The sequence below is a fragment of the Cherax quadricarinatus genome, chromosome 66, assembly GCF_038502225.1.
Source record: "Cherax quadricarinatus isolate ZL_2023a chromosome 66, ASM3850222v1, whole genome shotgun sequence".
NCBI classification, from domain to species: Eukaryota; Metazoa; Arthropoda; class Malacostraca; order Decapoda; family Parastacidae; genus Cherax; species Cherax quadricarinatus.
In genome coordinates this window covers 1336882-1363166 of record NC_091357.1, presented here as the reverse complement: position 1 = coordinate 1363166, position 26285 = coordinate 1336882, and the positions used below count along the sequence as shown (strand labels likewise).

Here is a 26285-nt window from a genome sequence, read left to right as displayed (position 1 = left end):
GGTTAGGCTAAAATAAATTGCTCTTGTTATAATAAGGTTAGGTAAGTTTTCTAAGATTCTTTTGGAGAAAAATTAAAAATTTTTGCATTAACATTAATGACAAAAATATATCTTTAAACGTATAAGAGAAAATTTTAGAAAGGACTTAATTTTAAATGAATTCTTGCTAATTGACCAGTTTTACATATTCGGCACGACATATAAATATATATGAAATACAATCGCAAACAGGCAATTTTAATGCAAAACAAGCCACATGGGGAAGGAAATGTTCATGTTTATTGCACTCTCGTACATCGTCAGGAGCTATGCAATGTTGCAAGACAGCACCAGATAGGAGGGGAAATTCTCTGAGTCCAGGTAAAAGATATCAGTGGCAGCCCATGTCACCTGCGTCCCGTGGGTGGGGACTCGTATGTTTACAGAAAGTACATTGCAGAATATTAAGGAAACGCAGAAGAGAGTCCAAAATCGCATCTAAACGATATCAACTGATCTATTACCATATGGAATCATTATACATAAGTGGTTAATATACGCAAAACTTAAGCTACATGTAACATTGCATAATTATATGAATCAGATTAACTATACTTTGATATGTCTGAGAATGTTCCGGAATATATCAGAAGAGAAGATCTTGACATAATTGCCTACTACCAGTATATTTATCTCTCCTGCTCCATCACTTCTTTTTTAATAATTCATGTTAATCGCTAAACCCATTTGGGTTATTCAGTGCAAGACATGTTGAAGACTTAATATTTGGGTCATTCAGTGCAAGACGTGGTGGAGACTTAATCCTCCGTCTCCCGAACACGAGACAGGCACTCTTCTTATTTGTACTCACCTAGATCCCCTGCTCCATGACAATTTCACTGTTTCATAACACAAGGATCTAAGAGACAATAAGATCTTCCTTGGACATCCTAAGACACTCACATACAGATGATATTAGGTAAATTGTAATCACAATTTTGTGCAACTGTATTTGTATGCAGGACCTAAGCAAACTTATAAATACTATGTAACTTTCCATATATGGCAGTAATGAAAGTGGAACGCGATCTCAGACGAGCGAAACGTGTGAACTCTATCATCGTCTACCCTCACAACGAAACGCTGGCACTGGCATGGTCTTCCTTACACCCACCTAAGGGAATGTTAAACCTCCCAGTATTCTCCATGTACTGCAACTCAGTCATACGGGCAGAAACGGTCTGGATGGGCAGAAACGGTCTGGATGGGCAGAAACGGTCTGGATGGGCAGAAACGGTCTGGATGGGCAGAAACTGACTGGGTGTTAAAACCGGCCTGGGCATCCGTCACTTATCAGGTCGGCTCAACCTCTGCAAGTGCGACACTAACAGACTGCTGAGGGCCAGAGGCTTGTTGTCACTGCTCAGCTAAGGCGCCTTCTATTTTTGTTTCACTATTTGTGCAGCGACTATGACTTCAAATTTTCCTATTTTTTACCCAACCCAGATGCCCGCCGGGCATTGCTCAAATGCCCATATAGTTAGTCCGCATGACTCACGAAATCGTAATGACACGATTGCAAACAAACCATACCCCGGCCGGGATTGAACCGCAGGTCCAATCCCGGCCGGGGTATGGTTAGTTAGTCCGCCTCTGCATACGGGTGATATCACAATATGAAAAATAACCACAATGAAATAATTGTGAATTTCCAATTGCTTTTGTGATTTCTTACATTATCAAAGAACTTTAAAAATAATAGGACAGCAGAAGGGTTATAAGGCTGAGAAATCACCTCACATTTGACCTTACACCTGACCCAGCACTCTGAGTCTGGGAGTGTAGTAAAGGTTTGGTCAAGTTTTGTCATGTAAAATTTATGAGTGGCATGAGAGGCATAGCTTAAATTCCTCACAAATTTTATTAATTATAAAATAATGAAATTTATATAACCCTGAATTATTATTCACATTAATGTAGACACTCTTTTTATAAGAAAATTGATTTGATTATCATGAAGTGGAATAGTCTGGAGACTGAAGTAATTGAAGTAGGATCGATACATTGCTTTAAGAAGGGGTACGATAAGGCTCTTGGAGCCAGGGGAGAGGGGACCTAGTAGCGACCATCGAAGAGGTGGTGCCAGGAGCTGTGAATCGCTTCTTGGAACCACATATAGGTGAGTGCAGAAACATCACATACCCAAGTATGACTTCCGTAAGTGCAAAAACATTTAAGATTAAGTACTTACTATCACAGCAGATACAATCTTCACTTCCACATGAGTAATTTCCAGCTGATGTAGCGCATATTCTCTTATCCTGACAATCTCCGGGGCAGTTAGAGGTTTCCCCACATTTGGCCAAACGTGTTGTGCAGCACTTGCAACCAGTTTTACTGCAGCCTTTGTGCAATTCACGCTCAGTAATTTCACATACTTCTCTACATACACCGTGTCCATCGTCACAAAAAGGCTGGGCGTTGCATTCTGATGAACATACATAGAGCATGAGAAATCTTATCAAGTGTTACAAATTGGAACAAGTAAATGATAACTCGATTTTCTTAGTTGCAATATATCTACCAGTTGGATAATCATCATCAGTTTAACTGTCAGTGACCAAACAATTAAGGCGACAACCAGCATCGTGACTGTGTAGTAACAAAGCTACAATTAGCTAAAGCAGTCACCAACACCCTGACTGTACTATTGACTGAGCTTCAACTGGCTGAGACGATCATCAACATTCAACAGTGAAAATAAATGGTATAAAATACCGACACAATGGAAACATAAACACATATGCAGTTTAATGTGATCCTTTATTGACAATGTTTCGCCCACACAGTGGGTTTTTTCAAGTCACAAACAGATCTACCTGGGGTGGAAGGTAGGGGAGTATTTATAGTCGGGTTCAGAATGTTGAGGTCAGGTGGAGAATGCTGCATCTGATGATCTACCGGGCGGGGTTATAGAGTCTTGGGTAGCTTGGCAGGGGTATTGGACAAGTTGTGAGTAGACTTTCTGCAGTGTTCTATGTTCTTATGTGGGTTAGCGATGAAGAAGTTTCTTGGCGAGTGGTTCAGCTATGTTATAGAAGCCGTTGTTCTGGTTGAAATTGTTGGTTATAGAGATAAGAACATAGAACACTGCAGAAGGTCTACTCACAACTTGTCCAATACCCCTGCCAAGCTACCCAAGACTCTATAACCCCGCCCAGTAGATCATCAGATGCAGCATTCTCCACCTGACCTCAACATTCTGAACCCGACTATAAATATTCCCGTACCTTCCACCCCAGGTAGATCTGTTTGTGACTTGAAAATGCCCACTGTATGGGCGAAACGTTGTCAATAAAGGATCACATTAAACTGCATATGTGTTTATGTTTCCAACATTTAACAGCAATTGTTTGCCAGAGGATAGATCCTTCACCACTAGTTTCACAAACAGAAGAAGATTTATTGTTTCACAAATTACAACACATTATACCTACTTCTTAAATGTGATTATCGTTAAGCAACTACACTAAACGTGCAAATAAATTTTGTGTAAATTTGTTGATATTTTCCTACTGCTCCAATGTGTTGATAATTATGAACCTACTTCCTGAATACTTTGATAAGAGATTATGTGTCAATAAATATCTTCCTACTATCTACGTATTCTGATAACTACACTCCAGGGGGAACCGTTTGATAAATTTTATAAATTACCAGAAATTTAGATGTCATAATATTGATAAGTAAGTTTCTACTGAGTAATTGTATTGATAACTACGTTCCTAATTAAATGTATTATTGATATGTTCCTATTGTCTACTCTGTATGTTTTGGTAATTATGTACTTACTGTCTTAATTAATGCCTTTTACCTACTTCTAAAAGAGGAATTTACTAAAGTTGCTTAAAAGTAGTTTCAAATTATACGTATTTTTTTTCCAGCAAAGGAGCCTTCTCCCACTCAGGCAGAGTGCCGGAAAAAAAGAAGAAACACTTTCACCATCTCTCTAACATTGTCTTGCCAGAGGGGCGCCGATGCTACAGTTTAAAACTGTAGGCAATGTATTCTTTACCTCCAGAGCTCAAGTCCGGCTAACAGGTTTCCTTGAATACCTTCATAAAAGTTGCCATACACTGCAACAGCACGTCAAGTCATAAAAGACATTTGTCTACTCTCACTCTTACCTAACATGCCCATACGCGCTTGCTAGATGTTTAAGCACCTTGCACACAAAACGTCCCTTCAAATGATATGTTAATGTCCAGGGTTTATTACCTGGACACGTCCCTTCAAAGATTTCCCCAGACAAATTCACAGAGATTCGCTCTGTAGACTACGTCTTGTACTGTCACAGACACTCCTGCACTTCTCAACCAGTCTCTCTACGATCCCCGTTGGGGAGGGGAACCTCTACATCTCCACGATGTCTCATCGTGTGAGGATTAAACCTATGACTGCTGTCATCAACGATGCCACGAAGCTTGAACTTGCATCCTCTCTCCAGTCTAGTCTGAGAGTTAAGTTCTCGAACATTACTTCTCTGAGAGAAGCTTTCCTCGTCACCTTTCTTGATGATGAAGGAGCAGACAAGGTACTCACGCCTGCTGCACTGAAGATCTTAGACAACCGAGGCTTTACCATCTCTACCTCACCTTACATGCTAGCTAAACGGTCAGTGTTCATGAAACGCCTTGATAAGCTAATCAAGAACATGTCTTCCGACGACATTAAATCATCAATTGAAGATCTTAACGCCTGGGCCAAGACTGACTCTGTTGTGAAGATCTCCAACGCTTCCTCGATGCTCAAGGTCACGTTTCTGTACGTCACCATGGCGACCAGAGCATTGCCTGATGGCCTGGCCATCAGGCAACGGTTCAATTTGACCTTCGTCAAATTGAACCAGAACGCTTCAACCATATAACACCTTGTTGGACATGCTACTACTACAATCATTCAACTGCCGAATGCCACTGTTCCACCTGTGGGTCTGAAGGTCACGACTTTGTTCTCGCACCTCAACTGCTGCTCCCACCTGCATCAACTGTAAGAGCGACCACCATACTCTGGCAATCATATGTCCTGTTTGTAAGGAGAGCCTTTCAAAGAAACTAAAGAAAGACCTGAAGAAGACTACAGGAAACTCTCTTACTTATGCTGCTATAGCTAAGCTACAGACGACCACTACAGACAAGCCACTCAGCAACCTCCACCACTCACCGCCTCTCCTCTATCAGATGATATTTCAATAAAATTCCACTACTGCCTGATGTATGCACACATGCAAAATGCAGCTAACCCGGGTTGTTACAGTACAACTATGAATAAAATTCTTTCCCTCATGTTATGTTAATCTCCAGGGTTTATTACCTGGTGGCTACTCTCACCGCTGGGCAACGGCGACCAGTGCATTCTTGCCCTCAACAATCTGCCATCACTCAGGTTCCCAGCTAGTCCTGTTTCAGCTGATGTTTTGAAGATTATTCTAAAAATCGTCAGCTTCGAGGCACCAGATGACTTGCAAGATATGATTTCTGCAGAAGCCACCTGCTCTACTTCGCAATCCACGAATGAGAGACCGCCTCCTTCTCCAGCCACCACCACTGCCATGAAAAAATCAGAGCCCTCGCTGCCTCACGTGCCTCCACCTCCCTCCACCAATGAGAAACCGCCTCCAACGCCAGCCACCACATCTGTCAAGACACTAACAGCGTTCTCGTCTTCCAACACCAAAAAATCTGTCCAATCAACGACATCACCTGCTTCTGACTCTGAGGATGACCATAACAACATTTCGATACATGGAATCTCTTTCTTCACCACTCGGCAGTATCCTAATGAATTGGATGCCCGGACGTTGTTCCCCCTCCTCCAGAGCCAAGAAGTCAAGTTCGTCTGTAAACCCTCACGTGTTATCTTCCTTGCAGAATTCATCAGTCTCCTTACTGCTCCAGGGATAGACCCTGACAGCAAGTTTAAGCTCATCTTCTTAGCAAAATCGAAGTTCCAGACTCTTCTAAATGGGACAGTAGCCTAACACGCCTCAAGCCAACCATTACCAATACAACTCATCCTGCTTGCTGCCTTCTGACACTCCCAGCTCCTGCCGCTGCCTTCGCCATCCTCTCCTTGTGTGCCAGGTACCGACGTCGTTCATCCCTCTCCGTCTACGCCTGCAGTACTTCTGTACCACATGTCCCAGAGTGGTTGAGCCACTTGCCTATTTTTCTCCTCTCCTCCTTCCTCCCATCCTTTTCCAATATTTCCATCCTTTCTCATCCTTCTTCCTTCCCGTCTCACGACAACTCTGGTCGTCTTCTTCGTGCTTCGTGTCGTGCGTCCCTTAAACTTTTCTAGGACGAAATGTATCCCACCTTTTCTCCACTACATATTTATGCGCCCTCCAAGTCATTATAATTTGTTCTAACCTCTCTAAATGTCCGAACAACCCCTCATCAACCCTCTGGATAATAGTTTTAGTAACCCCGCTACGAATTCTCTGTATAATATTCACACCAAAATTGCCCTCAAACACGATATATGTGATTGAAAGAAACAACAGAATGACTTGGAGAGCGTATAAATCTGTAGTGGATGAAAAGCTGGAGAGAGGGGGTGAAGGAAGTTTTGAGTGAGGGGTTTATTCTTCCAGCAAGCGTGCGGGAGTATGTTAGAAGCGACTGGAGAGAAACGGCTTTCATGACTTGCCGTGCTTTTGGAGAATGAGCAAAATAACATTTATGAAGGGATTCGGGGAAACTGCCTAGCCAGAACTGAGTCCTGGAGGTGGGAAGTACAGTGCCTGCACTCTGAAGGAAGGGTGTTGATATGTTGCAGCCTTTTAATTAACTGTAGTGTAGGAACGCCTCTGGTTTACGGAGTACTGTAAAAAAATATTAATATGATATAACGCTCCATATATAATGTCATTTTCCGTGAAGTATACTAAAAGTGGACGTGTATTATTCCCTGAAAGCGAACGTGTTTAATTCCTGTCAGCGAGGCAGTTACCAGGACAGGAGCAAATGAGAGGTGTTTTTAGTTCAGTACTAGTCGGGTGGTGACGGAGGTAAAGTCATCATGTTTGGGATGTAGTATGAGTAGGTAATTTTTAAAAGTTGTTTTGTGTATATTATAGGTGTTTGTGTTTAAGAGCTCTCATATATATTTGTAAGGCCCTTGTATGCAGAGACTTGTTTATGCGAGAGTACTGCATGGTGTTTTGCCTGGTGGTAATTAGTGTACCAGGCAGAAGAGAAGATGGGTGCCTCCCTGATGATTTATTTTGTTTAACTCATTAGAAGCAGTGTGCTAGTGAGCCAATGTGAACTGGAATGTTTTTCTTTTTTGTAGTAGTTGTAAGTTGTATATAAGTTACCATTAATATTATATATATTTTTGTATAGGTGAATTTGTTTGTTCTTACTTATACAGTATTAATTATTTGCACTAATGCTTTATTATTTAATATGAGTACATGCTGGCCCAAGGTTTGCTGTCTCAGTGTGAGTAGCCTTTATTTAGGAGATAGGAACATTTGATTTAAGTAACGACATCAAAGTCATAACATCTGGCAAGACTGATGACGTGAATAATGAAAGATTTCTTTTTTTCGGATCACCATGCCTTGGTAGGAAACTGCCAATGCATTAATTAATAAACAAATAATATAATGTAATATATATATATATATATATACCCTGCCTCGGTGGGAGACGGCCGACTTGTTGAAAAAAAAAAAAAAAAAAAAAATATATATATATATATATATATATATATATATATATATATATATATATATATATATATATATATATATATATATATATATATATATATATATATATATATATATATATATATATAAAATAAATTCACAGTAAACAGGTGATTTTAAAATCACCTTCACAGTGGTTGTTTTGCATATATATATATATATATATATATACATATACATATATATATATATATATATACATATACATATATATATATATATATATATATATATATATATATATATATATATATATATATATATATACATATACAAATATATATATATATATATATATATATATATATTATATATTATATATATATATATATATAATTATAGGTAGTAGGTTGGTAGACAGCAACCACCCAGGGAGGTACTACCGTCCTGCCAAGTGAGTGTAAAACGAAAGCCTGTAATTGTTTTACATGATGGTAGGATTGCTTGTGAGGGAAAAGTTCAACAGATAGGAGTATCGAGCAAGTATATGGTAACAATAGTTTGATTGCCGGCTACTTGTTAAGGTAGGGGAAGTCTAGCTCCCACTATCCCCCCCTCCTCCCCCCCCCCCCGAAAGGTGACGTGTGGGGCTCTGGTCAAACAGTAATCACACGACTCACAACTCCCAGCACTACTGTAAGTACACGCCTGCTCATATTCTAGTGGACTTATTGGTTGAAACTTTACTTTTGACCAATAATAAACTTAGTCCTTTCAGTCTTGCTTTATGTTAAATGTCTTAATAATCACCACGTCTTTTAGGTATTGTACCTATCATGGAGAGTGATTTCTTAAGCAGTGGGTAACCTGTCTCTCTTTACAGCTTGGAATGACAGATTTGGTCACCTGCCAACCAACGAGAAGAATTCATGGAGATGGACTAAAGTCCTGAGACGTCCCATGTTGGATCTATCTACCTGTTATGTATAGACGCAGGACATAACCCCTCATCATAGCAGTGGTAATGAACCTGCTTTCCTGTCATCTGGACTAATTATTCACGGCTATAGACTGTGAAGAACGAGCCGGTGGGTTGTCACCAACACCTGCGACCCCCCCCCCCCCATCATCAGCAACGGCTACAATTTCAACAACACACAGTGTCACCAACACCAGACACCCCAGCATCACTATATATATTAGCGTTGAGTTCAAATGTTATTTTTTTCATTTCATTTTTCATTTTTCTTTCAAATAGGATATACCTTTCATGTTTCCTTGTTTTATGTTTTCTTTAATAAATAATAAAGTGCTTATCTTTGTGAATTATTATTTCTTTTTCTATTCATTAATTTTCCTGAGGAGGAGCCAGCCTTGGTAATACTGTCTGAAGTTGTTACGGTGCTGAGTAAGCCTTCACATTGCTGGTGTCTTTTGTCTGTCTCATAAATATGCAAGATTACAGGTACGTCTTGCTACTTCTACTTACACTTAGGTCACACTACACATACATGTACATGTTTATTTATACACACTCATCTGAGTTTTCTTTGATTTTATCTTAATAGTTCTTGGTCTTATTACTTTTCCTTTTATATCCATGGGGAAGTGGAATAAGAATCTTTCCTCCATAAGCCATGCGTGTTGTAAAAGTCAACTAAAATGCTGGGAACAATGGGCTAGTAACCCCTTTTCCTGTAAAGATTACTAAAAAGAATAAGAAGAAAATTGTCAAAGTGGGAAGTCTGAATGTGCGTGGATGTTGTGCAAATGATAAGAAAGAGATGATTGTGGATGTTATGAATGAGAAGAAGCTGGATGTCCTAGCTTTAAGTGAAACAAAGCTGAAGGGGGTGGGAGAGTTTCAGTGGAGAGGAATAAATGGGATTAGGTCAGGGGTTTCAAATAGAGTTAGAGCTAAAGGAGTAGCAATAATGTTGAAGGATAAGCTATGGCAGGAAAAGAGGGATTATAAATGTATTAATTCAATGATTATGTGGAGAAAAATAAAGATTGGATGTGAAAAGTGGGTTATAGTAAGCGTGTATGCACCTGGAGAAGAGAGAAATGTAGAGGAGAGAGAGAGATTTTGGGAAATGTTGAGTGAATGCGTGGGAAGTTTTGAATCAAGTGTGAGAGTAATGGTAGTTGGGGATTTCAATGCTAAAGTGGGTAAAAACGTTATGGAGGGAGTATTAGGTAAATTTGGGGTGCCAGGGGTAAATGTAAATGGGGAGCCTTTAATTGAGCTATGTGTACAAAGAGATTCGGTAATAAGTAATACATATTTTATGAAAAAGAGAATAAATAAATATACAAGGTATAATGTAGCACGTAATGAAAGTTTGTTAGATTATGTATTGGTGGATAAAAGGTTGATAGGTAGGCTCCAGGATGTACATGTTTATAGAGGGGCAACTGATATATCGGATCATTATTTAGTTGTAGCTACAGTTAGAGTAAGAGGTAGATGGGAAAAGAGGAAGGTGGCAACAACAAGTAAGAGGGAGGTGAAAGTGTATAAACTAAGGGAGGAGGACGTTCGGGTGAGATATAAGCGACTATTGGCAGAAAGGTGGGCTAGTGCAAAATGAGTAGTGGTAGGGTTGAAGAGGGTTGGAATAATTTTAAAAATGCAGTATTAGAATGTTGGGCAGAAGTTTGTGGTTATTCCTAGGAGGGTGGGGGCAGGAGGAAAGAGGAGTGATTGGTGGAATGATGAAGTAAAGGGTGTGATAAAAGAGAAAAAGGTAGCTTATGAGAGGTTTTTACAAAGCAGAAGTGTTATAAGAAGAGCAGAGTATATGGAGAGTAAAAGAAAGGTGAAGAGAGTGGTGAGAGAGTGCAAAAGGAGAGCAGATGAAAGTGGGAGAGACACTGTCAAGAAATTTTAATGAAAATAAGAAAAAAATTTGGAATGAGTTAAACAAGTTAAGAAAGCCTAGGGAAAGTATGGATTTGTTATTTAAAAACTGAGTAGGGGAGTTAGTAGATGGGGAGAGGGAGGTATTAGGTAGATGACGAGAATATTTTGAGGAACTTTTAAATGTTGAGGAAGTAAGGGAGGCGGTAATTTCATGCACTGGCCAGGGAGGTATACCATCTTTTAGGAGTGAAGAAGAGCAGAATGTAAGTGTGGGGGAGGTACGTGAGGCATTACGTAGAATGAAAGGGGGAAAAGCAGCTGGAACTGATGGGATCATGACAGAAATGTTAAAAGCATGGGGGGATATAGTGTTGGAGTGGTTGGTACTTTTGTTTAATAAATATATGAAAGAGGGGAAGATACCTAGGGATTGGCAGAGAGCATGTATAGTCCCTTTATATAAAGGGAAAGGGGACAAAAGAAATTGTAAAAATTATAGAGGAATAAGTTTACTGAGTATACCAGGAAAAGTGTACGGTAGGGTTATAATTGAAAGAATTAGAGGTAAGACAGAATGTAGGATTGCGGATGAGCAAGAAGGTTTCAGAGTGGGTAGGGGATGTGTAGATCAAGTGTTTACATTGAAGCATATATGTGAACAGTATTTAGATAAAGGTAGGGAAGTTTTTATTGCATTTATGGATTTAGAAAAGGCATATGATAGAGTGGATAGAGGAGCAATGTGGCAGATGTTGCAAGTATATGGAACAGGTGGTAAGTTACTAAATGCTGTAAAGAGTTTTTATGAGGATAGTGAGGCTCAGGTTAGGGTGTGTAGAAGAGACGGAGACTACTTCCCGGTAAAAGTAGGTCTTAGACAGGGATGTGTAATGTCACCAAGGTTGTTTAATATATTTATAGACGGGGTTGTAAAAGAAGTAAATGCTAGGGTGTTCGGGAGAGGGGTGGGATTAAATTATGGGGAATCAAATTCAAAATGGGAATTGACACAGTCACTTTTTGCTGATGATACTGTGCTTATGGGAGATTCTAAAGAAAAATTGCAAAGGTTAGTGGATGAGTTTGAGAATGTGTGTAAAGGTAGAAAGCTGAAAGTGAACATAGAAAAGAGTAAGGTGATGAGGGAATCAAATAATTTAGATAAAGAAAAATTGAATATCAAATTGGGGAGGAGGAGTATGGAAGAAGTGAATGTTTTCAGATACTTGGGAGTTGACGTGTCGGCGAATGGATTTATGAAGGATGAGGTTAATCATAGAATTGATGAGGGAAAAAAGGTGAGTGGTGCATTGAGGTATATGTTGAGTCAAAAAACGTTATCTATGGAGGCAAAGAAGGGAATGTATGAAAGTATAGTAGTACCAACACTCTTATATGGATGTGAAGCTTGGGTGGTAAATGCAGCAGCGAGGTGACGGCTGGAGGCAGTGGAGATGTCCAGTCTATGGGCAATGTGTGGTGTAAATATTATGCAGAAAATTCGGAGTGAGGAAATTAGGAAAAGGTGTGGAGTTAATAAAAGTATTAGTCAGAGGGCAGAAGAGGGGTTGTTGAGGTGGTTTGGTCATTTAGAGAGAATGGATCAAAGTAGAATGACATGGAAAGCATATAAGTCTATAGGGGAAGGAAGGCGAGGTAGGGTTCGTCCTCGAAAGGGTTGGAGAGAGAGGGTAAAGGAGGTTTTGTGGGCGAGGGGTTTGGACTTCCAGCAAGAGTGCGTGAGCGTGTTAGATAGGAGTGAATGGAGACGAATGATACTTGGGACCTGACGATCTGTTGGAGTGTGAGCTGGGTAATATTTAGTGAAGGGATTCAGGGAAACCGGTTATTTTCATATAGTCGGACTTGAGTCCTGGAAATGGGAAGTACAATGCCTGCACTTTAAAGGAGGGGTTTGGGATATTGGCAGTTTGGAGGGATATGTTGTGTATCTTTATACGTATATGCTTCTAAAGTGTTGTATTCTGAGCACCTCTGCAAAAACAGTGATAATGTATGAGTGTGGTGAAAGTGTTGAATGATGATGAAAGTATTTTCCTTTTGGGGATTTTCTTTCTTTTTTGGGTCACCCTGCCTCTGTGGGAGACGGCCGACTTGTTGAATACATATATATATTTATATATATATATATATATATATATATATATATATATATATATATATATATATATATATATATATAGATAGATAGATATTCACATATGTATATTTACTCAGAACTGTAAAGTATGCTGTGTAAATACACTATTGAAAACTCGCATTTTAAGAGTATATTTTTACGAATTTATTGAACCCTTAAATACAGGGGTATTGCCTTCATTTAACTTCAGTGAAGGTTTTCGCTATTAAGTAAAGAACATCCTATCAGATCGACTTGAAATATTCAGTCTTGGCGAAGTATTTATTAAGGAAAGTTCTTTGAACAATTGACAAGCAAAGGTTTCCTTATCTGAATTCTATGTAGAACATTCCCGAAACTGTTTTCCATGCGATAAGTTTTAGAAAATCACGTTTGATCGGCTTCAAACTGTTAACAGAGTGTGTAGATGTTAATTTATCACAATTATTAGTGAAATGGTATGGAGTTATTTTGCATTAAATAACTGTTGTTGCCAGGAATTTGGAATGGCTAAACTCAGTTTCAGTAACAAGGTAAGATCTACCGAAGTAATAGAGGATATACCGAAGGCTCCCAGTTAGGGACGTTTAGGCCACCTTGATTCCTTGCCTGACGCTGTACTGTTCACTGCAACTCCGAGCATTACTGTTGTTTGGCGAATTGGTCTTCATATTGTTCAAGAAAGCTGTTGACTGCGTCGATGGTCGAGAAGTTAGCTTATATAGGGAACTGTTTTTGTCAGTCACAGTCGGGTCTTACTGAGCACATACGGAGCGTATACGAAGCACCTACAGAGGACACAAAGACATGCACTTACACACTTATGTTACTCTTGTACTCATCATAGCACGTTCCAGATGGTACATATTATGAGTAGTAGTTCTGTACATTATCAGAAGTGCCCATGGTATCGAATGCAATACGTACAAAATAAGAATGATATATACGTGTAATAATTTATGCTCCAAGATTTGTGTTGGAGATTATCTCCATTTAAAGAGATTATATTAACTGTAAATATTACTTCCTAGACAGTTTTGTAGTTAAAGATCTCAATTTTTATTTGGTTGGTTTGTATTCATCTAGGATTCTAGGTGCAATCCAAATGCGCTTTTGAGAAGCCACCTAATTGTAAACGTTAATTGTACTAGAATTCATTCTGACAAACTGTTATGAAACCATAAACAGGCTAGAGGGGGATCAATAAATTGACTTTCTAGTATTCTCTGGAGATATCTTCACTTTGCAATAATGCAACTTATGAGTGATGTCAATCGTAATGTCCTGGTGTATTTTAGAACATAAATCCCTCTAATATAAAAGAGAAAGCCTTTTAATGGAAAGTTTGAATGAGCTTTGGGCTGTGAATATTCTGATTAGGCATGTTTAATGAAGAGATTGGGAACTGGTTTCCATGTGATAACTAGTAAATATCTCTTCTCATACTCTTCAAATGCCAGTATTTAAATGCACTCGTATCTTATGCCTCACTCTGCGCTATTGCTATCGCATGCAAAATGGGGATCCTTTCTCTAATCTTCAATGACCCAAATACATGCAGTTATACAGTAATTGGATGAAAGTGAAATGAACGCTAGAGAGTTGGGACGAGGCTTCGAATTATATGGTAATGAATTTCATACAATGAAACTATTCGTATTTGGGAATCTAAAGAGAAGTTGCTAAGGTTGATAGAAGAATGTGGGAAAGTAAGTAAATGAAGGAAATTTAAGTTAACTTTAGAATGAGCAAGGAAATGAGATTAATATAAATATCTAGGCAATGGTAGGTTGGATACAAGATTGGAGAGAGTGAACAAAAAATAAGCAAGTACTGTTTTCAGATATTTTCGAATTGGACTTAGTCGGCTGATGGGTCATCCAAATATGAGGTGAACCACAGAACTGACGAGGGTGGGTGGTGGAACGAGGCATCTGAGGATTCAAAGAACTATATCCATGCAAGCATATGTACCAAAGTATTGGGGAATTAACACTGTTATATGGGTGAGAAACATTTTTTCAACCGTTACAACAAGGATGCAATGAAAATCTGTTAAAAGGCAGCGTGTGGCATAAATATTATCCAGAGAATCTGGAACTTCAAGATTAGAGGGTGTGGGCTGAGGAGGGGTTGCTGAAGTGATCTGGACAATTAGAAAGAATGGAGCAACATAGGATGACTAAGTTGTTGTAGAAATCTGGGCTGTAGGGAAAGTGGAGTTGAGGTCGTCACAGGAAAGGCTGGAGAGAAGGGGTAAAAGAAATTTGGAGTGCATGTGTGATCCTCATAAATAGGAGTGACTGGAGACAAGTGATTTTTATGACTTGACGTGTTGTTAGAGTGTAAGGTAATATTTATGAAAGGAGGAAGGAGTTACAGAACCTTTACTCTGAATGCGGTAAAGGATGTCACAGTTCTAGAGAGAATCACCTGAACAGTGATTTCAATATTCTTTCTGCAAGACAGTGTAATATTAATTGAGTGACGGATACCGTCGGTGCATAATAAAATATTTTCTTGTTGCTATTAATAATAATAATAATAATAATAATAATAATAATAATAATAATAATAATAATAATAATAATAATAATAAAAATAATAATAATAATAATAATAATATTATTATTATTATTATTATTATTTATTACTATTGTTATTACCAATATTACATTTTATATTGTCAATATTATATTCGTGGGTACCCCATTTGAGATGAGTAATTGTAGATGAATGGTTCAGAGAACCGACACGTTGATAAATTAGGCACATGTGCAGCTCTTGGGAATCTTGAGTAAGGAAACGTTTCGCCACACAGTGGCTTCATCAGTCCATACAGAATAGAATAGAATAGTATTCTATTCAAGATTGATGAACTGACCACATCGACTCAAGGTTGAGGGACTGATTACCTCATTCTCCTCTTGTTCTTCAAGTTTCTCCTCTGTATGGGCTGATGAAGCCACTGTGTGACGAAACGTTTCCTCAATAAAGATATCCAAGAGATGCACTTGTGTCTAATTTATCATTGAGATGAGTAAGGTATGCTCTAGTAGTCATTATTATACACGATCAAAATAGATAATATGAAGTGAACTAGATACCCAGACATTACTTACTGTCACAGCACACACAGTCTGGCTCTGTACAACACTGATGTTCCTTAGGATTGCTGCACATTCTATAGTCCACGCAGATACCAGAACTGTGTTTAGGGGTGGTACAATTTGCCAAACGTGTTGTGCAACACTTACAGTCAACATGGCCACAATGTCCACGAATCTCGCGCTCTTTGATATCACATGATTCTCTGCATACTCCATAACCTTCATCACAGAAAGGTTTGGCATTGCATTCTGAAGGGAAGAGATTTGATCAGCATGAGACATTTCACAAGGAATGTGAACGAGGATAGTACAGTGTTTAGGTAAAAATATAATTTGCATCTTACTTTTGTCGTATATATGTAATTTCGTAAATCATAAAGAATGCCAAGTATTAAATATGGAATTTATCAAAACAAACGCCAATCATCACCAGTAATCAAAAATGAGACTAGCATGAGACTTTTTAAATGCGAATGAAAATTGCAAGAATCATGTACCACAAATAAAATTTCTACCCGGAAACAACATAAGTATACAACGGCTAACAAATTTCAAAGAAACAACAGTTTTGGAGTAATTGACATAGACGCACTAATTACACTGGTTCACAACCAAAATGCTTCTGAGACCAGAGTAGCAATTTCCAACTAATTTTAGGTCACAGATAATGACTATCATGTTTAAAGTTGTTAGCTCTACTTTTCAATATACACCTACGTGTCACACTAGGTTAGAGCAGGCTTGCGGCAGTGTGTTTCTTACCACACTCAGTCTCACTGACCTTCATTAGAGCTTAATCAAAACATACTGACACACATTGTACGTTATAAGATAATCAAATATCACATGTCTCTTATCTTTAAACCTATAGCCATTAAGCGTTTTTCAATGTGATATTTGGATTCAGGACATGAAAATACATAAGAATAAACTAATCTCATTTAAGAAGCATGCAACGTTTCAAAAATTGTTGACCAGTGTTACCGTTATTACAGAAAAAGGGTCCGCTCACACAGGGGATTTACCAAGTCAGCACTAAGGTGCTGAAGAATATTGGTCACAATATCGAGGCTGGAACATTTCAAAAAGTGATCCTCACTTTGAGTTGAAAGTCTAGAAGACATTTGGTCAGTCCTGGATCATTATGTACATACAGCTAAACAAAGAAATATAAAAGAGAGGATCAGAAAATAGGCCATAGTTCGAACACAAAATATATTCGTACGCAAATGTAGCGCAACTAAAGTATGCATTAAGATAACTTATTATTTTGTGCCCAAATTATTTTAGATTTTATTGCATCCGAATCATTTAATGGGTAGTGAAAATATGGGAACTGCATGGACAATTATTTTCATGCTACTGAAGAAGAATTGGAGGTGATGGCTTCAAGACTCACGGCCTTCTATAATGAAATATACAAGAATGAGCTCATGCTTGAAATACCAAGACTAAGGAGGCACCTGCAAGCTGCTGATGTTGATCTTGAAAAAGTTAAGCACTGAACTGCATTAGATACACTAACATTCATAGCTGAATGGGATTTCATTGAATCTCTTCCAACTCTCGCACTCTTCCTAAGGTTGTTCCTTACTATGTGTGTTTCTGTGGCTTCTTGTGAAAGGAGTTTCTCGAAGTTGAAACTGGTTAAAAGCTATTTACAGTCCAGAATCTCTGACTTGGCAATGTTATCCATAGAAAATGGATCAGTTGACAGCATTGACTTTGATATTATTATTATTATTGAACATTCCCCGGTATTCTCCCGGCCCGGGCCTTTTCCAAGTGGTGGCCCGGCCTTGGCTCCCTGTCTAGGGAGTGTCTGAGACCTAAGTCTTCCATGGGAGGAGGCACAAGTACCCCCTCATCTTTGGGACCAACTGTCCCCAGGCCTAGCCACATTCCCCGCCCTCACGGGGCTTGTAGAGAGAAGCTAGTCCTCTCTGGTCTGCCATCCCCGCCCCAAGGGAGCTAAAGGGAATGACAGTCTTGAGAGCTGCAAGCTCTGGCTCAGGCACCTACCCTGCCCTACAAGGGGTGGGCATGGTGTCGATTTTTTATTTTGATAATATGATAGATGTTTATGCAGGACTGAAGGTAAGGAAATGTAAGATCTGATTCTCTGAGATGTTACCTGTACTCAAGGTCAAATCGGAACCAGTGTTTCTCTGATATTGCAATGTTTTTCTATATTTTTCAAGTTTTTTTTGTTTTTGTTTTGCATAGTTGAAGATGAATAAATGTAGGATCTGTTGTCTGTCCTCAAAGTGGTTTATGTTTCCTCAATATTACTACGATTATTTATTTTATCATTAATAAAGATGAACGTTCTCATTGTTAAACATTAGTTATTGATCATGCAGTAGTGACGTAACTGGAGTTTACTCCCCCCCAATCCCCTCGCCCTTGGATTTCATGGGAATGACACCAAAGATGCCGCCCCGTGTGACGCAAACGCTAGAAACACCTCTGGCTGATATGGTAATCTATGGTCGTGGGGTGCCACCTCTCCACATGGGTACACTTGAATGCATTCACAATACTCAAGTGGTGGGGTTAGGGGGGGGTTTGCCTGAGAAATACCTGTGAGTCACACAACTGCCTGGTTCATGTAATGAGACCTTTGCCTGCGTTGATCGTGGTGTACGACTGTATTCATCTTGCAAGGTTTGCAAGGTTCACGTAGCGAAACTCGCCCGTCTCACTCAAAACTGGCGGGCTGAAGATGCCTACAGCCTATTTTTTATGGGAATGTAACTACTGCCTTAAGCTAAGCTACTATCTCTAATTTAACTTAAATATGTGTAGTAGTAATTGTAGTGTATATTTAGCTTAGGAATACGAGGCTACTTCTTAGAATTAAGTATATATAGAACTGACACTTGTCTCGAGGCATTCTCTCTCATTCGCCTATTATGCTCCCATTCCTCCTAGCTGGGGGCTGTGTGTAAAGGGTTCTGAAGAATATTGATATTTTCCATAGGTGTGGTTGGCAGGTCTGAATACTATGGTAGTCTGATGGTGTGAAAACAGTACTACTGGGGTGGGTGGGGACTGTTTGTGGAGTATATATCAGCTCTTGTTATTGTGTTTGGTTGATGTGGGGTGGTAAGGGTTGAGGGGATGCTGTGGGTGCTTCTGCAGGTTGTTGTGATTGTTGCTGTTCCCTTCAAGGCTGTGCTCTGCTGTCTGCCAGTACTTGACCTGTCCCCCTTTCCTGCTTCTGGCGCAATCTTACTCTTCCTCTCAGTTGTTCCTTTACTTTTTGTGTTCTATCAAGGTCAAGGTATACTCTGTGTTTTGAGGAACCCTTTAACAGTGGTTTCTTCTGCAGGATTTTGTTTCATATCATTTCTGACTTGAATGTCAATTTGACTGGGCAGTTCTTTCCCTTTGAGTACCACCCAAGTCTCTGAAAATTTGTCAGTTGAGTTGTGTCCTCTCCTGTTCTGCAATGATGCTCTCAATCTCTTTTACCTTCCAGCATCTTCTTTCATCATAGGTCTTCCCTTCTTCCTCATTGAGCTCGTGAATAATGAATGTCCTTTCCCTTTTGTCTCCCCATTTTCTTTCCCTCTGTACCTCTGGGTCTAAGATATCTCCTTGGTTATCGGTTGTCGCCCTTGTCATCTCCCATACATCCCAGTGGCCTGATATCATCTCCCCAAAGGACTTTTTATGCATCAGAACCTCCTTCAGTTCCCTCACTGTCTGCTGTTGTTCCTTCACTCAGCTCTTTGCTTCTATCAGTCCTCACCTCTGTATGCCGCTTCAGCATTTCCAGTTGATCCTCCAGTCTCTGCATCCTTGCGTCAGCAGCAAGATCTCTTGGTTTCCATTTCTTGCTCACTGTAGGTATCTTTTTGTCCACTTTGTTACAAAACTCACCTTTTTTTCCCCACTCCCGTTACATTATGTCCTTGATCCTATCTGCCAGTGCTTCTTGCTCAGCCCAGTCATCTCCTGTACCCTTGTTTCTTTGTCCTGTGTGTGGGGTGAGTGTGTATATGTGGGATATTAGTGTGTGTGGGGGGTGTCAGTGTGTGTGTGGGGTGTGTGTGTGTGTGTGTGTGCGTGTGTGTGTGTGGGGGGGGTGTTAGTGTGTGGGGGTGTTAGTGTGTGTGTTGTGCGTGTGAGGGGTTGTTAGTGTGTGTTTGTGTGTGAGAGTGTGTGTCAGCATGTGTGTGTGGTGGGGATGTGTGTGTGTGTGAGTGGTGGGGATGTGTGTGTGTGTGTGTGTGTGTGTGTGTGTGTGTGTGTGGTGGGGTTGTGTGTGTGTGTGTGTGTGTGTGTGTGTGTGTGTGTGTGTATGTGTGTTTAAATATGTATTTGACCGTAATAATGACTGACTGTCGATGAATAAATAAAATACTTAGTGTCGAATCGAAGTACCGTCCTTGCATGTATTAGGGTCATCTCTGTACCATGAATCTAACACTCGGATGATTTTACAACCTGCACAACTGTGACGTGGTTGCGTCAATGGCACCAACTGTGAACTTACTGTTTCATCCGACACCTCAGTGCTTTCATGGTACAAATATTCTCATATCTCTCAAAAGAGATATTGTTTTTTAGATGACCACCTACGAGATTCAACTACTCATGTTCATTCATCTACATCACTTTCAATGGCCAATTTTCCAGTGCGTATACTATCATATAAAAAAGTTTTTTTTTTCTTAAGTTTTTCATTCGGAAGGCTGTCACCAAAAACTAATAGAAAATCATACTATTTAGACACACTTCCATTAAAAATATAAAGTTATCGGGAAATAATTAACAAATTGGGCGTGCATGAGACGTCCCATTATGTGCCTGTATGTAGTCAAATATAACACGTACGTAGATGTCTCTAATAACGAAATTAGCATCTCTATAATATTTGATAAGAATCAAGAAACATGTTTCTCTAAATATAAATAAATTAGACTATAAATAGTTACTTACTGTGGCAACATATGCAGTTAGGTCCTTGACATTCGTATTTTGTGATCGGGTTGTGGCACAATCTTTTGTCCATGCAAATACCCGGACACTTATTATGGTGATCATCACATTCTGAATGACGGTTCGAGCAGCACTTACAGCCAGTGTTGCCACATTCTTCCTTCATCTCATGTTCGTTGTGACTGCACGACTCCCTGCATATTCCACGACCTTCATCACAAAAATGATGGGCATTGCACTCTGTTGAAAAGCAAATACGTAAATGAAAAGCTCGATAGAAGTGAAGAGAAAAGTTGGAGACTAAACGATTCTTAGATATTTTTTTCACCTGCTCTCCATGTGTCTAAAACCGATTAAAGTTAATTCTAAAATATAGTAGATAAATAGAGGATAAATGTGATAAATATGAACGATATATATTAGGCTAGCCCCTCAGTTTTTAAAAAGAGGTAATTTTGATGTAGTGAGTCGCTCAGCCTTTCTCTTATAAGCTTAAAGATAAATACTTTTTCATTCAGGTTTATGTCAAAATTATTAATTTTGTACAAAAGAAATGAGGAGACTTACCTAACCTTATTATAACATGCGTAATTTAATTTAGCCTAATCGAACCAAATATATTTCAGATAAGTATGCAATAATTTAATAATAAATAAAGAAAATGAAATATCTTTTTTTCATGAATTTCAGAATGATTTTTGAGAAATTATTGCATACACAAATTTTCGCTTGCCTTCCATTTAATCCAATATCGTAAGTGTTACCTACTTGGGACGATGTATATTATATCTATATATATATATATATATATATATATATATATGTATATCTATTTTATATATATATATATATATATATATATATATATATATATGTATATTATATGTATATATATATATATATATATATATATATATGTATATTATATGTATATATATATATATATATATATATGTATATGTATATACATGTCGTGCCGAATAGGCAGAACTTGCGATCTTGGCTTAAATAGCAACGCTCATCTTGCCATATAGGACAAGTGAAAATTTGTGTATGCAATAATTTCGCCAAAATCATTCTGAACCTAACGAAAAAAATATATTTCACTGTGTTTGTTTAGTATTAAATTACTGTAAACAAATCTAAAATATATATAGTTGGGTTAGGCTAAAATAAATTGTTCTTGTTATAATAAGGTTAGGTAAGTTTTCTAAGATTCTTTTGGAGCAAAATTAAATTTCTTTACATTAACATTAATGAAAAAAATATATCTTTGAACGTATAAGAGAAAATTTTAGAAAGGACTTAATTTTAAATGAGTTCTTGCTAATTGACCAGTTTTACATATTCGGCACGACATATATATATATATATATATATATATATATATATATATATATATATATATATATATATATATATATATATATATATATATAATATATATATATATATATATATATATATATATATATATATATATATATATATATATATATATATATATGTCGAATAGGCAGAACTTGCGATCTTGGCTTAAATAGCAACGCTCATCATCATTTGTGTATGCAATAATTTCGCCAAAATCATTCTGAACCTAACGAAAAAAATATATTTGATTGTGTTTGTTTAGTACTAAATTATTGTAAACAAATCTAAAATATATTTAGTTGGGTTAGGCTAAAATAAATTGTTCTTGTTGTAATAAGGTTAGGTAAGTTTTCTAAGATTCTTTTGGTGCAAAATTATAATTTTTTATGTTAACATTAATGAAAAAATATATCTTTAAACGTATAAGAGAAAATTTCAGAAAGGACTTAATTTTAAATGAGTTCTTGCTAATTGACCAGTTTTACATATTCGGCACGACATATATATATATATATATATATATATATATATATATATATATATATATATATATATATATATATATATGTATTTTTTTTTTTTCAACAAGTCGGTCGTCTCCCACCGAGGCAGGGTGACCCAAAAAAAAAAGAAAGAAAATCCCCAAAAGGAAAATACTTTCATCATCATTCAACACTTTCACCACACTCACACATTATCACTGCTTTTGCAGAGGTGCTCAGAATATAACAGTTTAGAAGCATACACGTATAGAGATACACAACATATCCCTCCAAACTGCCAATATATATATATATATATATATATATATATATATATATATATATATATATATATATATATATATATATATATATATATGTATATATATATATATATATATATATATATATATATATATATATATATATATATATATATATATATATATAAGAATATTATGCAAGAATCGTGGACAAGCGACACAGGATGCAAATCAACCACAGGGGGAGTTTAATTATAGCTCTAGGTCTTTCATGTTGCAAACAACACATCATCAGGAGGTTGCAAAGTTGTAGAAATGAGTCAGTAATTTTAGCAAATTCCTTCCGAGGGACGCCTTAGCAAGGTGTCCCTCGCAGAATATGCCAAACTGGCAAGTTCGGCCTAAAAATCAAGGGAGTTTTTTCTTCCGAATAAGCAGAGTGAAGGTAAAATTTCTTACATCAGAAACAGTGAAACAATATATCTATCAATCCTTACAAGAAAATTAGGGAAAAGTTCAGATGAAGTATATTATACTTTAAAAAAAAATGGAAGCTACTTACTGTCACAGCAAATACAGTCAGAGCCTGAGCATTCGTTGTCATGGATGGGGTTAATGCACAGTCTTTTGTCCATGCAAATACCAGAACAGAAAGTATTGTTGGTGCATGTGACTAGGCGTGATGTGCAACACACACAACCGGAGCCTCCACATACTCCCACTTCCAGCTCACTCCTGAGGCACGAGTCTCTGCACACTCCAAATCCGTCGTCACAGAAAGACTCAGACTTGCATCCTGTTGATAAAAACTGGGTGAGGCAAAATGAAAAGAAGTGTATAAAGTGCATACTGCCTTTCTCCGTAATTTTATATATTATCACGCATTTCTCTGGCTAAAAGTATATCATGGCAGATGAAAGAGTATCATTTAACCATACTTTCCCCTGAGCCACGAGACCATCGATCGACCTCAACTATTTTGTCTTTAACATGCTATTGACATTTACTTTTCCAAGTTGCCTGTACTTTTTTTTCGGGTACTTGTATGGATGTGGTTACATAAGAACATAAGAATGTAGGAACACTGCAGAAGGCCTACTGGCCCATACGAGGCAGGTCCTTATCAAAACGACATCTACCTAAAGCTACTCAAGAAATAACTCCCGTACCCCTTGACACCAATCAAACCCAGCCCCTCCCACTCATATATTTGTCCAGCCTCTTCTTAAAGCTACCCAAGGTCCTAATCTCAATCACCCCACTGGGAAGACTGTTCCACGCATCTACAACTCTGTTAGAAAACCAGTACTTACCTATGTCCTTTCTAAATCTAAATTTATCCAACTTAAATCCATTATTCCTGGTTCTTACCTGGTTCGACACCCTCAGTACTTTATTAATGTCTCCCTTGTTTATGCCTGTCATCCACTCCCTCTCATCCACTTCAATGATATCTCCCCTCATTCTACGCCTCTCCAGAGAGTGGAGATTTAAGGCTTTAAGTCTATCTTCATACGGGAGGTTCCTTACACAGTAAATAATTTTAGTCATTCTTCTCTGTATGTTCTCTAATGAGTCTATGTCCATCCTGTAGTAAGGGGACCAAAACTGAGCAGCATAATCTAAATGAGGCCTCACTAGTGATGTATAGAGCTGTAAAATAACTTTTGGACTTCTGTTACTTATACTTCTTGAGATAAATCCAAGTAATCTGTTGGCCTTGTTGCGCACACTGAGGCACTGCTGTCTTGGCTTTAGATTTCTGCTTACCATGACTCCCAAGTCTTTTTCACATTAGATACAGTCGTATCTAAACGTGTTCTCTAGTACGAAGGAATATCGCGAGCACCAATATCCTCAAACGGACTTGTGCTGAAGACCTATATTCTCATCCACACATAATGAAAACACACATGTAGTTATAACATATTTTGTCAAAATATGCCCTAAGTGATGAACACAAAGAGTGAAGACTTATTTTCAAGCATACACGTGATGATTAACTGCAAACTCAAATGGTGAAGACCAGTGTGTTAGACATGTCTCGTTTTCTCACTTAGCGTTATCTGCGATAGCTTTCATCAGTCAGGCCGGAGTTTCGATAAACCTCCGTGAATGGATGTTAACCCGCTTGACTTTATAGCCAGGACATCAAACCTAGCAAAATGTTGCCAAGCATAGAAAAGTGCGTAAGTTATAATCATCTTTATCGGAATCAAGTAATGTTAAGATTATCAGACATGTTGGCATTATATAATGTCGCATTCATGGAACATTAATGGAAACTGTCTATTCTTTTTCTTCCTAACGGTTGGCAGCAGAGAGTTATGCTGCGATCTAAGATTTTCGTTCATTTCATTGTTGCTACCAGTGAAGGCTCCGCCTTAGGTGGAAGCCTAGTACGAGAAGCACATCATTTGTCATCAGCTATGATTCACACCGACAGTCACTTACACTGTTTTGTTTTTTCTCAGTGCATTTATAATGTTTTTAGTTTTATTGTGATTCTTCCTGTATTTATAACAGGAATTAATTTTAATTTTTGTAAGCCCAGAACCTTTGATAAGTTCCATTGTTTTTATTCCGCCACTTCTATTTACAATATTCATTTCTTTGTTTGGCATTTCTCTTCTCTAGGTAATTCTGCAATATTTCAGTATGTTAATTATATGTTTTTCTCACCATTAAAATAATTATTTCAATAGTGAAATGGAATTGGTTAAAATAACCATTACAATGACTCTTTTTTAGATGGCCATAACCGCCAGAGTTCCCATCAGTTTAACCAGGGTATCTTCCAGCAATAAGATATATTCTAGCAAAAAGAATCCCATATGGAATCATGACCATGTGCATAACAGTAGCAGATAGTGCCATTAGTGATGCTTTCCCAACTCAACGGCTTCTTTATGATGATTAGTTTCCGTCCTAGAAAATGGGAATTTCTCAGATGTTGAGCTTAGATTCTGGACATGGAAAAACACTGTGCTGGAGTATATTTAACTGAACGAATGGTCGGTGTTGTATGCAATTATGATCATTCACTTACCCTGTGCCGCCAGTCTTTAAAATATAAAAAAAAAAAAAAAAATACACGTGAAAGGTGTTGCAGCTAGGTGACTTACTGGCGTAAGTGGTCCTAATAAGACGTACGTAGTGCTCCTTACACGACGTACAAAGTGTTCATTACACGACGTACATAGTGCTCCTCACATGACGTACATAGTGCTCCTAACACGACGTAGTGCTCCTAACACGACGTTCGTAGTGCTCCTAACACGACGTACATAGTGCTCCTAACACGACCATCAGGTCGCACAAGTTCTCAAAACTAACAGAGGAGGAGGACATTGAAATGATAAAGGGGCTGTGATCAGATACCGACAGAAAGTATAAGATAAAGG

The 26285-nt window shown here is 38.1% G+C and overlaps 1 protein-coding gene across 1 annotated transcript in view; it reads right to left on the bottom strand.

Annotated features, from left to right (window-relative positions):
- The window catches only part of LOC138854651 (tenascin-like), a 115136-nt gene that overhangs the window by 25556 nt on the left and 63295 nt on the right, over positions 1-26285 (bottom strand). Inside the window, exons 7-10 of the mRNA XM_070099000.1 lie at positions 23444-23677; positions 20766-21005; positions 15828-16064; positions 2231-2467 (exon numbers count right to left, since the gene is read on the bottom strand). Of these exons, the coding sequence (XP_069955101.1) occupies positions 2231-2467; positions 15828-16064; positions 20766-21005; positions 23444-23677 (948 nt within the window). The remainder of the gene's footprint in view (positions 1-2230; positions 2468-15827; positions 16065-20765; positions 21006-23443; positions 23678-26285) is intronic.